We start from the raw sequence: 16,380 nt of genomic DNA, 5'->3' as shown, positions 1-16,380 counted from the left end.
CTGATTGATGCCTGAGCTCAGGGCAGCACCTTGTGTGTATAGTCTATGTAAGGCTGCAGGTGCTTGCCCTCAGGGTGGCAGATTGTAGACTGCGTATTGCCTGCCACCATTGGGAGGGGACATTTTTTGCTATTGTTTGCCAGAGAAGGTCTCCCCCCCCCCCCCCGGCCTGTTTGCTCATCAGCCTTGAGAGAGAGAGAAGGGGTTTTCCCTGCCTGCTTGCTCATTCGCAGTTGTGAGACTAAAACCAGAATGGCCCACCACCCTCCGGCTCCACAGTTCCTTTACCTTCTGCCTGAATCCAATGGGAACCTGCACGGCCACGGTCCCCAGCCTTAAGGTCCCCTCTTCCTCTGGTGGGAGAACACTGGCTGCCTCTTTTTTTTTTTTGGCCCTGGAATGCCCTCAGGTGTAGGACCAGGGTATCAGCTGGTTATAATAAAGTCACTTTGCCTGATGCCACAAGACCAGCTTTATGATAACGTCTCCTTTTTATGTTACTTTAAGGTCCTTAATTAAAAATGGCTTTTGTTTTTCTTCTGCTCTGTTAAAATGGCACAAAGCTTGCTTTCTAGTCTTACTTGATAGAATAATAGTAATAATAATAATGCAAGAGACAAAAAGACATTGTGAACTCTTTTTGGGTAACCAGTGACTGGGGTTAGCTGCTTTCTGGGAGAATCGTCATGCAGCTTAGAGTTAAGTGAAAATGCTGGGTAACAAAAGTGAGTCAATGAGGGAAACTGCAACCCTCTTCCTTTCCATGGATATTTAACTGCCTCAGAGCCGCTGTGGCAGGCAGATTCTGACCAGCTCTGGTGGGTGGTTCAGTCACTGCTTGTACTGTAACAGTTCTCAAAGTATAGACCACGGGCCAGCCGCATCAGCCTCTGCATCAGTTGGGCTCTGGTTTGAATCGCAAATTCTGGAGCCTTGCCAAAGCCCAATGGATCTAAAACTTTTGGGGCGGGACCCAGCAATATGTGTTTTCATAAGCAATTCTCATAGACTTTAAAGTTTGAGAACCACTGTTCTGTTAAAGCTGGTGGGCATTTTCAAACCAATTTTCTAATATTCTATATTTCAATAAGTTGACAATCACTGGGCAGGGAAAAGTTTCAAAGTTAACTGAGAGGAGAAATGAAACTATCCTCAGGATATAAATACTAGACATAATAAAGCAGCAATTCTCAACCCCGGCTGAATATTAGAATGCCCCGAAGAGGCTTATAAAAATGCCAGGACTTTACTCCAAACTGATTGAAACAAATTGGGTGTAGAGAGATAGCAATAAGATATACATACAGTTTTAAAAATGCCCCAGTTATTCTAAAGCACTAGGAGGGTTGGGCATCATCGACAGAAAGCAAGTAACCACAGCAGTCAGACCCTTGATAGAAACAGGACAGCCGAGAAACTAGGAAATAGAATGTGAATGTTTATAGCAAGGATACATGTACCTTTCCACTGGCTGGTTGTACTGCATTAGGCACTAGTAGCATGCAGAAGGGGAGAAAACACTACATTTTATTGCCTTATGCTCTTCTTAAATCTTATGGATTATAGAGTTCTTATTTCTAGAGGATAAAATTCAACAATAAATATAATTTTGGAGAAAAAAATGTTTTGGCCTGATAGATAAATTCCAAAATAATTATATATAAAAATAAATGTTTGAATATGGAGCCACAACTCTTCCACACGCACTACATGGAGACATTTTCTCCATATTTCCAGCTTGTTCTACCAATGACATCTTCCTTCCTGATCTAAGAAAGTGGGACTTGAGCTTGAGAATGGGTTAGAAGCATTGAGTGGCTTAAAAAACTGAAGATTATCATAAAAAGGCATCAGAATCGTTAGTTTTAGCTATGTTATTTTATCATATACTGCATTTTAGAATGCAAGTTCAGAACAAGACCATCAATTAACCATTCTAATTTACGTTTACTTCATAGTACATAGTACTTTGCAATGATTACTCTTCTACATAGAAATTCATTAGATTTCCACAAAATCCTTATGAGATCATCAGGACAGATACTACTATTGTTTTTGTTTTAGTTTTACTTATGAGAAAACAAGCTCAGTTACCTGAGTTATTCAAGCTCAAGAGCTATATCGACAATGTTAATAAATAGCAGCTTTAACCAAGGTAATAATATTCTAATGTCTAATATTAATAGGTGGGCATATAAGTATTAAAACATTAAATATGATTAGGACTGATTCCAAAAGAGCTTAAATGACCAAATGAATTCAAATAGATAGAAGAAAAACCCTATATAATAAAACATCTAATAAAAAATAAAAACATAAAACAGGTTAGCTTAAAATACTTGGTAAGACTGTAACTTCATTTTTACTTTTCTACAGTTTGTAGAACACTGAATTTAACAGATCCATAGCACATGTAATCCAAGATAGAACTGTAGAATGCAGCTCTGATTTTCTGCTAAGGATATATCACAGCTACAGAACAGTTTTTAGGGCAACAAAGGGCCATTTTGCCTCTTAGAATATTAACAAATCATTAAATAAATTTGATCAGCTCATGTTCAGAATATTTATTTCTAGATATTTTTTCTATTATTCTTATGATGTTAAGGTATAGAATTGTAGCTGTAATTCTAAAACATACTACATTCTTTCAAATCTGAAACCAGCTATTTTAAAAAAATGGTTAGTAAATTCAGTGATCCAGAAATTTATATTTCAACTGTCAGGTTGAAACGCAAGGAGATATATAGAAAAATATTTTTAAAATATTTAACCTAATTACACTGTCTTTCAGAGTTTGTGTCTATTAAAACTAACCAACTCTAATATTTCATCATCTTACAATACTGAAGTACTGAGAAACCCAATAAAAGGACTACTGCCTTTTGTTACAATATATATACTACATGCTCACACAGGATAATCTTTCATTATTAGAAAACATTAAGTTATGTACCATTGTTAATTAAGGCCCCATTTCAGTTAAAGTAAAGCAATTTGCAATTTAATTATAATAATACAAACTGCAATGTAACTAATGATGAAGTACGCATTTGCATTGGATAATTAGTCAGTGAATAAAACTTTACATAGCAGGAAATAAAAACAGGTGAGAGAGTTGTGCCTCATTCATTGCCTGGCTGACTAATGAGAGCTACAATGCAGATCAGTCATTTCTTAGAACATCCCTTGATGTGTGCAATAAAAGCACATGCTATAGACAGTTCTGCTAACCTAATACAACCACCAGGAAAGTGTCAGTTCAGAAAAATCCACAAAGAGGAACAAGTGATAAAACGGTACACAGCTAAGACTAACTCGTTTATCAAGAAAGACAGAATAATTATTTGAAATTCCCCAGAAGGTATGTCCTGTGATAGAAATGAATAATGGGAACAGATCCTATATTATTTAAAATTAAGAACACACTTTAGAAAACTCAAAATCAAATAAGTTTAATCTACCTAGGCTTGAAATACACACATATGGAAATGGTGAAATACTTGATTTTACAAACCAGAGGTGATTTTTCTTCTTTAGGTTGGAAGAAAAAGTGCACATGGTCTCTTGCTAATAGTAATAACAAGATCAGATATCAAATTTTGACAGTTTCACTTTAGAGAAATTGAGTTCTACCAAAATCTAATCTGCTAAAAAGGCAATGGTTTCCTTTTAGCGGAGGTGTTATGCAAGTTACGCATTTCCATTCTACTGTCGTGTTGGTAAAGCAAGCACGTTAGCCTACTCAGGCACTGTATATGTACCACCTAGGCGTTCAATCAAATCACCATTTGCTATTAAAGCCCAATTCCAATTAATTTACAACTTAATATAGCAGCTCTTGAATTAAGAATTTATTACAGATGTAGCAGAGAGATAACTATAAAATACGTTTTTTTCTGCACAAATTTTGGGACTGACTTCCTAATGTAGAATGAGAGTAAATTATGTAGGTTCTCTGCTATTCTCAGTTTGCACAAATACTGAAATCCAATTTGGCTGATTGAGGTTTTGGCTTCAAATGCATAAACTTCTCCAATTCAAAATACTGCTTGCTTCAAATTTAATCCAGTGAGTTCTTATTATCTCTCCTTGGCACAGACTATCTACATTTGTCAATTACAGTAGTGTCTGTGTAATATAGAAAATACATATATTGTGCTTTACCAACTGGGCTTTGACTACCCAGAAGGAGAGGCCATGTCTATTTCCTTTTTAAACAAGGTGAAGAGAAGTGGACAATCTTCCCAGGACCTAGCACAGAAACGTCATCAGAGTAGGGACTCAAATAAATAAATGCTTACTTATTTATTTTTACAAAGAAAAGGTAAGGAAACCTATTATCTTTAGGTGATAATCTGAATGTTAGACAGATATAAACAGATAATACCAATAAGTTCACATTTTTTGTTAACAGTTGTTGGCAAAGAGCAGCATTCATAACTATTTTCAAAATCTAGAGGGAAGAGCCAAATTATATTATAGATGGCATATCCTGTGCCTCTCCCATCATAATTATTGCCAAGAATTTCAGAGCCAGTCAACAGTGAATGCACAGCTATTCTAAAAAGCATCCTTAAGCACTTTCCTTCCTCTTTGGCATCCTTCCACAGACACTCCCTTATTCTGAGAGGGTAATTAAGAAAATATGATTGTGCCAGACATATTTTTCCTCTCTTCTTTATAATTTCTACTAGTGACAGTCTTCAAAAAGCTACTAGAAAGAGAGCTCCATGGCAGCTGTCCCTCATCCCCTGGCCCAAACTGCAAAAACATATGGATTCGGATGAAACAGCATATGTATCCAGGTTGCTATCTACAGTGTATCCTGAAATGCAATTATTGCAGATGAATATGAAATGCTGTTTTCTTCCCCTAGTGGAAATTCTTTTAAGATGACAAATTAGCTTCACAGCTGAAAGGAGAGTGGATTCGATGAGTGGGCCTGACTGGGCAAACGGGTAGGAGAAATTTTAGTGGACTGATATTATAAGGTGTTAAGAAAAATCTGAACACCTCATTTAGTGAATTTTCAAAAGGCACAGATATGAAAGAGAATAGAGGATTCACTATTTAATAGTTTTAGAAATATACCTTTATATACCAAAAAAATATCCCCGTTGTACACTAAGGACAGATTTAACTGAGAAAATATTCTCTTGGCTATTAGAAATAAACACTAAGTAAAGTTAAGTATGCTTTAAAAGAACCCAATTTCTTATGCTTATATCAAGAGAGGCTAGAACTAATTAAATGATATTAGCACCTTACAATAATTGACTGAATTTTTGCAAAAATGTAGTAGGCCCACATGTCTGTTAATTTTAGTAAGCCTTTATCTTCCAAGAAGCAATAAGAACTGGTTCCAAGGAGCCTGACCGGTGGTGGCTCAGGGGACAAAGCACTGACCCAAACTGCTGAGGTTGCTTGTTGGAAACCCTGAGGGTCACCATCTTGAGTGGGAGCTCACCAGCTTGAGTTCAAAGGTCGCTGGCATAAAAAGCCCAAGGTTGCTGGCTTGAGCAAGAGGACATGGGCTTGACCCTCCCTGGTCACGGCATGTGCAAGAAGCAATAAATGCACAACCAAAGTGAAATCAACTCCGCGTCAATGCTGCTCATCCTCCCTTCCTGTCTCTTTCTCCCTCACGCTCTTGCTCTTCCTCAAAAAATAAATAAAATTAAATTAAAAATTAAAAAAAAAAAAAAGAGAACTAGTTCCACGGAATCTTCGGGTAGAAGGCTAGAGAGATGATTCACTTCAGTGCTTTAAACCTGGGGTCCTCAGGCTGCAGGCCGGCTCCGGAGGCTCTGTTAGCTTTTGGAAACTAATGAGATGTGTACTCAGGAATATCTAATTTATGAGGAGAGGGCCACGTTGCATTGGAATTTCAAAGTGGCCAGTGAACCTGAAAACTGTCACAGAAGAACAATTAAAGTAGCCTAACTTCCAGCTTACAAATAAGCCTGGAGACCTAAAATGACTACTCTAAAGATAAACCTACAGTAACTATAAAACATCCAGGACCAGGTCTCTTGATATCCAATTAGCTCAGTGTATTATTCTGCCCATATCATTTTTCTCAGAGCGTACATAGGGAAAAACGTGCTAAATTTGCACGGCATTCTTGTAACCAGATTTTACTTCAGGTAATAGAGTAGTTTCTAGGTCAGAATACTGTCTATAAATACAAAGTCTGAAGATGTGGAAGGTAATATCGGTGGTCTACATGAATTGAATAAAAATCTCAAGCAAATGCCATGCTGCCTCTAAGACAAGCTCATACCCACTCCAGCCTCCAGACCCTGCAGCAGCATACGCTGTGCCTTCCAGATCACGGAGAAAGCCTTAGGATCCTTCAAGGGGAAACAGGTCCTGGGATATCATATTACACAATAGAGAGCAGCCTCATTAACAGCGACCAGTCGTGTGGACTCTCCCCACCTTACTGATTCAGTACCGCTGCCCCCCACCCCACATTTATAGACAGGTACAGGATCATTTCAAGGTGCACATATATAACACACAAATGAAAACAATACATGACGTTTAACTGATTTTTCACGACTAATTTTAGGAAAAAATGTCACTAAAATAAATAATGAAGAAAATATCTGTATTAATCCTGCCAAACCAGCCTGTGCATCTTTTCAGCATTTATAAAACAAGAAAGCTGTTTCATTATGCCTATGCATCAATGTGTGCGTAAATATCAAAGTACACATTCTAGCTCTACCATTTATATAGCGTATGATGACAGACAAATGATTTCATCTGCCTGTGACTTGAGTTCCTCATTATTAAAATGGAGATAACAGTACTGACATTGTTGGATTGTTGTGAGAACTAAATATGGTAATATGTGTAAAGTGTGTACAACGAAGCCTCATATTTTATGATTTCATAAATAGCTATCATCATCACCACCACCACCACCTCCAACACCAAAGGCATATGTGCAATTAATTACTTATAGGGAAGAAGGAGTTCAGGAAGCTTAAAATTGTTTATTAACAAAATACTCAAGCTATCATGAAAATTCAAACTATTTCCTGGGAGAATGCCAGGAAGTCTTCAGCCAGGTTTTTCCCACAGCCTCGTCATACTAACGGGTTCTTCTCCCAGAAGGGATGAGGAGGTCGGGTGATCCGAGTCGGTGGAGCAGCTCCCCTCCCTGTTGTAACTGTGGGTGGGACAGCCTCAGGTGCCACCTACCCTGGTCTCACTGCAGGGGACATCCGGTTAGTCCAAGTGTTCTACCTCGGAAATACTTTCAGGACAATTGTAAAGATAATGGGGACACTTTCACTGATGCAATGTCCCCATGATAGTGAAAACCTCAGGACATGTCTAGCTTGGATGACTCCACTGGGGTCACGCTGTCCCATGACAGAGACCCATCTAAGGCCATGGAACACTGAAAAATTAACAACTTCTAACACAAGGCCCGATGCCAAGACTCCCAATGGTGTAAGTGGCCGATATCAAACAAGTGATTATTCATCCAGTGTTTATTTCAACTTAAAATACGTTGTCGAAAATGAAGAGTTTTACCTTTTTAAGTTCAGCAATGCCCAAGGTATTCCAGAGGGAGTGTGAAATGCAGGCAGCAATTTTACCCCAAGTTCCACTGCTTTCTTTCGAAATATCTGAAAAGTTAAACAGTTCAGTAAGCTTCTGTTGTAAGCAAAACAAAACACTGTGCTACTATCTCACATTTAGCACTTATTTTAAGATTTTCTATATATTAAAAAAAAATTAAAAGTTTCTCAAAAGAATTCCCAAATAGAATTACCGAGAAAATAAGAGTGGTCTAAGGCTCACTGTGTTCTGGGGTATGGATTCCACTTCTGGTTGCACATGAGAATCACATAAGGAGCTTTAAAGAACACTGATGACTGGGTTGCAGTCCTGAGATTCTAATTTCTATGGTTTGGGGCTTCCATATGAGAATATTTTCAAGCATTACAGGTGATGTCGGGTGGTTCCACTGTGCAAGCCAGGGAGAGAACCACCGTTGTTAGCAGATAAATCTTGGACTGCAAATCAGATCTGGTCCTGTTCTCTCTTCGTCTATTTACTAGGGCACCATGAAAGGAGACCTGAGGGAAGGGGGGTGAGTGGGGTAATGATGAGTAAAGGGGGTCAAACATATGGTGACAGAAGATGATGTGACTTCGGGTGGTGGACACATAATGCAGTATACAGATCATGTATCAAAGAAATGTACACTTGACACCTATCTAACCTTATTAACCTATGTTACCCCAATAATTAAAAAGAAATAAAAATAAATACGTAAATAAATAATACCCACAAACAAAGGAAAAGAAGTTGTAAAAGGCTGTATTACAGATAATTGATACATCTTCTTAGCTCTTCCTCTGATGTTAAGTGTAGGTGATTTGAAAGATACAAAGTTAAATCAGGCACAGATTCTGCCCAGAATTTAATAAAAAATAGAATATATGTACATAAATATCTAGAATACAGATAAAACAAGAGCTGGAGATAGAATCATCTAGGAGCTCAGAGAAGTTCAGTCAGGCTGTGTGGTAGAGACGGCACTTCCATGCGGGTTATACACAGTATGTCCTGGGAGCTAGGGGTTGGGGTGAGGGGCAGGACGGGCAGGGCACATCCTGAAGGCAGCAGTCTAGTCACAGGTGGAGGCAAGCGGGGGCCTGCAGAAGAAACAGCCGGCCAGCTTGCCTGACCAAAACAGGGGAATGCGCTAACCAAGGTCAGGCACACACATAGCACTGACCTAGATCAGGGACGGTCATAAACATGAAGCTAAGTTGTAGTTTGTATGACAATAATAATGGTATTTCCCCAAGAATTGCTCCTCTTTACTGTCTGAAATTCTTTCTGGCCTTGGCTTTTAGCCACCTGCTGTTTTGGTATCGTCTATTGGGGGGGGGGGGGCGCGTGTGTGTGTGTGTGTGTGTGTGTGTGTGCGCGTGCGCGCCCTCTCCCACTGCACACCCTCTTAATCATAAGCACTCATTCTCCACAGCTAAGCCCTCAGTTCTCACCCTGTTTGCATTCCCAAATTCAACTTCCCACTGTAGCTTTAGTTCGGTACTTCTACTGGTGTGTTTACATCACAATTTGGGTGTCTTATCTTCTGTCACTTGACATGTCCAAGATAAAATCAATCATTTAATGTCTCAGGCAAACTCCCCCAGTTCTGACACTGACAATGAGTCCCTGGCTGCGACGCTCCTCTGCCCTCCTCAAATGCCTGGTTCACTCTTAACTTCAGCAGTCCCTTTTAATGTCCCTTTTTAGCAACCCCATGTAGAGATGGCCATTCCCATTTATTGTCTATTGTATCATCTTTTTTATTTTCATCTCACTATGCATCACATCCTAAAGATCTTATTTGATTATCTGTTTATTTTTTGACAACCCCATCAGATGTGAGCTTCCTGAGGACATGGACTGTGTCCTGTTCTGTGGTGTGCATGTTGTAAATGGAGATAAATGTATATGTATATTTTCCAGCAAAGTAACTGGTACTCAATAATAAATGTTCATTTCATAAGTAGACATTGCTGGAGCACTGTAAAGAGAAACAATTGATATTCTACTGTTTGCAAACTGCTCCATCCTATTTGACTGGTTTCTACTGTCTGCAGATAATGAATGATGTCAAGTATTCCAGAGTCTCGATCTTGGTACAATTACAAAATAGTTTTGGATTGAAACATTAATTTAACTATTGATACTTTCAATGCATGTGAGTCTGAATCAGTTCCAACTCTTAAGGTTTGATTTGTTACCTTCTCCTGAGATATGAAGAGAGGTTACTTGGAGAAGGAATCCACATTCTAAAAGAGAACATCTTCATAGCTAATAAAGTGGGTAGGTAATAAAATTCCAAACTAGCTTACAAAGTTAATATAGTTAAAAGAATAAAGGAGAAATGTCACAAATCATTCTAAAGGGCAGTTAAATTTTAACTGGCACATATTGGATAATGTGCTGGACAGCAAATGCTCATAAGAGGAACACTAAGTGGTATCTCAGTGTTCCTTCAAAAGAGGGCAGGCATGATGGGGAAGCGTTGAGCCCGGGGCCCACAACATGTGGGCGCTAGCACTGGCTCTACTAGGACTTCAGTGGGAGGCCTGACCAGCCCCCTAACTTTTCTGGTTCCCAGTTACCCTTGTAAAGTGGGAGAGCCAGGCTTGTAATTTCTACGTTCAATTTGTCACTGAAAAAAACGAATATTTAGAAGTCATAAAGCAAGTGCTAAAATAAGACTGGCAAAAAGCAAAATTATGGTCATGTTTTATGAAGATAAGTCTTAACTTGCCATCTGATTCTTGGTCAATCTCCTTTTGGAGGGGAGGATTTTATAAAGTTAAAAGGGCAAAATGGAAATAATAGATAATAAATTGTCATCCTTGCTGGTAATAGAGGGATTGAGCAAGAAAAGGATAGTTTCTTTTTTTCAATGACCAGTTTGAGATGAGCAAACATCTTATGCATCAACAAAAATCTTAAAAAAAAATTCTGTATTATAGAGATTCTCATTTCATTCACGGCAAAATAAAAACTAATATAACGTGCTGAAAGAAGAGTGGTAAAATATGATGAAATAGCTTCTAAAATAATCTTCCAAGCATGCAACTTAGAAATAGGTTTAAACAAAAATATTTATGATCTGATGTTAAGGATTTCAAAATAACTGTACCAAAACTGTATCTTTTCATCACACTTAAGTAACATCATCACAGTCTTTGATCAATGTTTTAAAAACTTCAGATTTTAGAATCTATCAAATAAAAACATTTATCTTTTCACTTTACCCTTACAGATAGGATTAGACAAGGCTGTAAAACAAGATGTATGGCTTTCTTTGGTTTTCCAGTTTGCAGATCCCCGAAGAACTGCACACGAATATTTACATGTCAGAGCAAAGAGTGGAAAGAAAAAATGAGTAAGAAGAGACAGCTCTGGAAAGAACCAGTTTCGGTTCCGGCATGCTTCAGTCTGAAGTGCACAATCAATATCAAAGCCTCCCTTCAAACGCTCATGCTGAACTTCACTGTTACAAGATCAAACACTAATTCCCCATTAGTGAAAGCAGAGTTTACCTTTTACTCATTCTTGCTACTGAAAGCTTTCAGCACAAGATGTCATAGATATGATAAATATCTTTGGCTAAAAAAACTACTGAAATAAACCATATATTGTTAGCTGAGTTGATTAACACATAATGTGGATCAAATTTTATCATTTAAGCAATAAATACTTATTGAACTATTCTGGCTTTCCAGTTGGAAGTGAAACCTCTAAAGGCTTACATATTCAAATAAAGACATATAAAAATAGTTAATCCAGCAGAAACTATAGCTGGAAGGGACATCAAAGGTCACTATTTCCATAATCTTGGTATACAGATGAGGAAACTGAGGTTCAGAGCAGCCTTCTCCTAGTGCAGTGGTTGGCAAACTCATTAGTCATCAGAGACAAATATCAACAGTACAACGATTGAAATTTCTTTTGAGAGCCAAATTTTTTCTTTTTTTTTTTCATTTTTCTGAAGCTGGAAACAGGGAGAGACAGTCAGACAGACTCCCGCATGCGCCCGACCGGGATCCACCCGGCACGCCCACCAGGGGGCGACAATCTGCCCACCAGGGGGCGATGCTCTGCCCATCCTGGGCGTCGCCATATTGCGACCAGAGCCACTCTAGTGCCTGGGGCAGAGGCCACAGAGCCATCCCCAGCGCCCGGGCCATCTTTGCTCCAATGGAGCCTTGGCTGCGGGAGGGGAAGAAAGAGACAGAGAGGAAAGCGCGGCGGAGGGGTGGAGAAGCAAATGGGCGCTTCTCCTGTGTGCCCTGGCCGGGAATCGAACCCGGGTCCTCCACACGCTAGGCTGACGCTCTACCGCTGAGCCAACCGGCCAGGGCCCCAAATTTTTTCAACTTAAACTCTATAGGTAGGTACACTGTTATTATAACCTGCGTTCCCGCATGTGGTACAAGAGCCACACTTAAGGGGCCAAAGAGCCGCATGTGGCTTGCGAGCCGCAGTTTGCCGACCACTGTCCTAGTTAAATGCTTTGATAGGGGATGGTTTTATGACAGCTACAGCCAGGTGACGGCTGGACTCAAGCTGTCTCAGACACCTGTGGTTCTTTTCACCCAGAGGGATTCTTCTAGAATGAGTGTGTGCACACATCTTCCTTTCGTTGCCTGTTTCTAATCTTTGCATTTTCTAATTGATTAAAACCCAAACCTGAAATTTTAAAAATTAAAATAATTATTGTTATATTTATCAAATTGCATTATGAACTTTTTTTTTTTTAAGTTTAAATTTTAATTACATGAATACTTTTGCCAGTTGTTTTGTTTTTCTTCCCTCTGATTCAGTACAATTCCGTTTTTAGCCTTTGGGCAACTAGATGATCAGAGAGTTCTTCACTTTCTTGAAAAATTAAAGAACTAACATCTCATCAAATTGTTTATTCAAACTATAAAGGATATGCATGCTAACCTGCCAGTAACCCTGAGTCATAACAAAGAAGAATCAATACAATTATACCCAAACTTGAGTTTCTAATGTATGAAAACACGAAGTTTAAGAGCAAGATAAAACTTATGATTTAAAAATCTAGATGCAAAACGCACTAGTGAGAAGGCATTTTAGACTTATCCAGCTTCTTGAAAGATAATTATTCTCATGAAAAAATTAACAGCAAGTTAATTCTTTTTAAAAGTTTGCTTTTATACTATCTACTAGTCAAAATAAATAAACGTTAAGTGAATGAATACTGAGACTGCTTTTTTTTTTGAGGGCTCTGATTTCATTTCCTAGTTCTTGAGCTGGGAAGATTTTATAAAGCTAAGAGAGTGAGATGAAATACCGGGGAAACCTCCAGGCTGCTGTTCAAGGTAGACATCACCAGTATCCACGTGGGCAGCAGCCAATGCTACCTACTCTTGGAACTCACTCTGTGTTTTCCCTGAGCACAAGCTGGAGTCAGGATGGGCTGGCAACAGACACACTGATCAGGGAATCAGGAGCCTGATGCTAGTTCAGGGCCAGCTACTCACTAGTTCTATTACCATGGAGATAGATGTATCGCTTCCCTTCCCAATGGTTATGGAACTCTTCTGAGAGATAAGGAGCAACGACCCACAAATGACAACATCAAGAAATTATATTGGCTGTCTGATTAGAGGAAATAGCTTGAGAAAGAATTAGGGCCCTTTAAAAAAGTGTCTTCTGAAGAAGAAAGTTTGTTGTAGAGGCAAATGGTGCAGAGGAGGGAGCTGGGAAAAAGAATATAGTAGGATGATAAAAGAGTTACAAGTCCCTCTTCTGACATGCTTTCAATATGGAAGTTTAAAATGCACAGAAAAGGAAAGTAAAACCAAAGACTATAATTCCTGTGCTTAGAATTATCCTTAGGTGTTCCCCACATGGTATTACAGTAGATGTTTTAACCCCTAAAGTACCAGCCCAACAACAGTAAATAACATCATAGTCCGAACCACTGCAGTGTTTACAGATGGGTGGATGAGCTGCTCATTTTATCTCGTTAGGTTTAAAAAGTAGGCAAGTTAATAACATGTTTTGAAAAATATGCAGTATATTTGTTAACAACATTTAATATTAGATAAGTATATCAAATAGTTTCTGAACACACATTCCACACCAGAAAGGAAATGTCTTTAAATAAACCATAACGCCTCCTAAAGAGACAGGAATTATGAAAGCATGCACCCTACCTTGCTATGATTTCTAGCACAATTTGTGCAATCTACCACATAGAGGTTGATAATATGTGGTATCATAGTATTAAATAGGGACCTCTGTGTTTATTATCACATTTTCAGGTAAACATCACAAATCATTTGAAATATGCAAAACCTAGCCTTGGAAAGGAAACCTCTGTTCAATAGAAAGATAAGAGGAAGAAAATAACAGCCTCATCTATGCGAGTATATTGTGAGTTCCTGGCATTTTTTTGAGTTATGAGGCATTCTGTGCTAGTGACTTTTTCCAGAGACTACATCTCACTTCTAAAGAGCATCAAAATATTTATAGTTTAACCTTTTTCTTTGCATCAATTTTAAAAACACGTTTATCTTTTCTTTTGATTTAGTGAAATGTACAGGGATTCTGTCTTGGTGACTCAGCACCGCATGCAGATGTTGAGCTGGGGCTGGGTGATCTCGGGCCCATCACCAGCTGTCTGAGCTGGATTATCCTCAACATTCACTTCACCCACTCTGTGCCTCAGTTTCTAGATAGATGAATAGAGAATCGTCCTCCCACATCACAAGATGATTAAATGTTCAAGTGTTTTTTAAAGAGCTGTAACAATAATTACCATCATCATTGTTCTGTGCTGTACGATAGGAGTTCCCTCAGGAATAATTGAAAGATGTTAAGTTTTTGTCCATACACTAAATGGTCCAAAAACTGCTGAGTTTTTATGTCCACATTCTATTGTCCTACTGTTTCTTCCTGTGATTAGCTCTCAGTTTGTTACAATGAAGATTACCCACTGTCCTAGGCTGTTTGCTCTCATTCTAAGTTGTTGAGTAATTTTGTAAACAGTTGTCTGTACCCAGGACTGAGGAAGTCAAATGTTTCTTCTGTGTCTATCTTTTGGGAAGGAAATGAACTTCAGAAAATGTGCCTTTTTTGTGTCAGATGACTAAATGTGAACTATTGACTCTATAGCTATGAAAAAGCAATGAATTAGTATTATATATTATTTAGGAGTAACAGTTTGCAGATTTATGAAGTAAATCAAATACAAAAAATCAAATACACATGTCTAATAGGTTTTGTTTGGTTTTCTGTAAACGAAGCGAAATGTAAATTTTAAAAAGTTTTCTAAGTAAATGGACACCTACTTGGTTGTGCATCTAATACCATTAAATTGGTGGTTTTTGATTTCTGCATAACCCTCCTTAATATATATTATACAGTGATACCTCTAAAGTACCTTTGGGCAAAGAGTTCAAATTTAGATGGCAGCTGATGGACGAGCATTTAAAATGATTAAATGGTGATGCTGCCAGACAGAAAATTTGGGAGCAGTGCAATTGTTCTCATGTTTGTCCCCCTTGACAAGGTGACTAACCTCTCTCAGCCTCAGTTTCTTCATCTACAAAGTGGAGAAATATACCTTTGCACCTTAGAACTCAGAGAAGTTCTTTCCTTTTCCTATTCTTTTTTCCCCAACACCCAAATTAAAACTTCTCATTACATAATATATTCTCATTATTGAAAAATCATAAAGTTGTCAAATAAACAAAAATTGTAGATCATCACTAATTTTATACACCCAAACACAACTACTGTTAACATCTTAAGTATCCATTATTCAAAATAGTATTAACTGTATTTTTTTAAGGAAAAAAAGGCATTATTTCATATATACTATGTTGTAATGTGTTAAGTCCACCCCAACAACTCAATCTACATTAAATACAACATTCTATGTCAAAGATCAGCAAACATTTTCTGTAAAGGGTCAGATAGAATTTTAGAGGGTCAGATAGAACTCTGACAACTACATACTCTTTGTATACCATGTTTAAAATTTCTTTTCTTTTATAATCCTTTAAATTGTAAAAACCATTCTTAGCTCTGGTTGCAGTACAAAAACAGGTCTCAGACTGAATTTGGTCAGTGTTGTTTGATGAGCCCTGTTTTATATCAATGGATACATTTCTGTGACATCTTTTTCAATTGCTATATTGTATACCAGAATAAGGATATGCCACAATTTAGCCAGTCATTTATTGTTTGACTCTTAGGCTTCCATTGTCTTGACATTACAAACAGCAGCAGAATGAACATCCCTGGACATCATCAATCCCTGGATCGTGTTAACTTGACTGAAGGCATCTTACATAATTTTCATTTAAGTAGAGTTTTAAAATATTTTCGTATATTCTACTTCATGACAACATTATATGTTTTTAATAGATCAGTTATATTCTTATACTATCATAAATAATTCAATGAAACAATGCCTTGCATTAATAATCATCAAAATATCAAAATGTTACATAATATTTTTCTATTATACACAGTTTTGAAAATATCAAATTGAAATAATTTGAGAGACATTTTGTCTTTAAAATATAAATATTAACTAACAGGACAAATAACTTATCTCATTCATTGTGGCTACTCTTGTATTATCTGAATGGTTTTTAAAGCTCTCTCTCTCACACACACACTTCAACATAGTTTAACTTTCTAAGTTATAAACTTTTAAAAAGGAACCTCTTCTATTATTCTGACCTTTTAAAAATGTCAACTCATTTATTCAACAAATATTTATTGAGTGCCTATGTACTACATGCCAAGCTGCACGAGGCACTGGGAATA

The 16,380-nt window shown here is 37.8% G+C and overlaps 1 protein-coding gene across 1 annotated transcript in view; it reads right to left on the bottom strand.

Annotated features, from left to right (window-relative positions):
• The window catches only part of MAN1A1 (mannosidase alpha class 1A member 1), a 150,928-nt gene that overhangs the window by 58,009 nt on the left and 76,539 nt on the right, over positions 1-16,380 (bottom strand). The window contains exon 6 of the mRNA XM_066373368.1: positions 7,555-7,649. Within this exon, the coding sequence (XP_066229465.1) occupies positions 7,555-7,649 (95 nt within the window). The remainder of the gene's footprint in view (positions 1-7,554; positions 7,650-16,380) is intronic.

Source organism: Saccopteryx leptura, chromosome 3 (genome assembly GCF_036850995.1).
Source record: "Saccopteryx leptura isolate mSacLep1 chromosome 3, mSacLep1_pri_phased_curated, whole genome shotgun sequence".
Lineage (NCBI taxonomy): Eukaryota > Metazoa > Chordata > Mammalia > Chiroptera > Emballonuridae > Saccopteryx > Saccopteryx leptura.
Note: the sequence above shows the minus strand (reverse complement) of the source record. Positions and strands in the feature narration are given on the sequence as shown.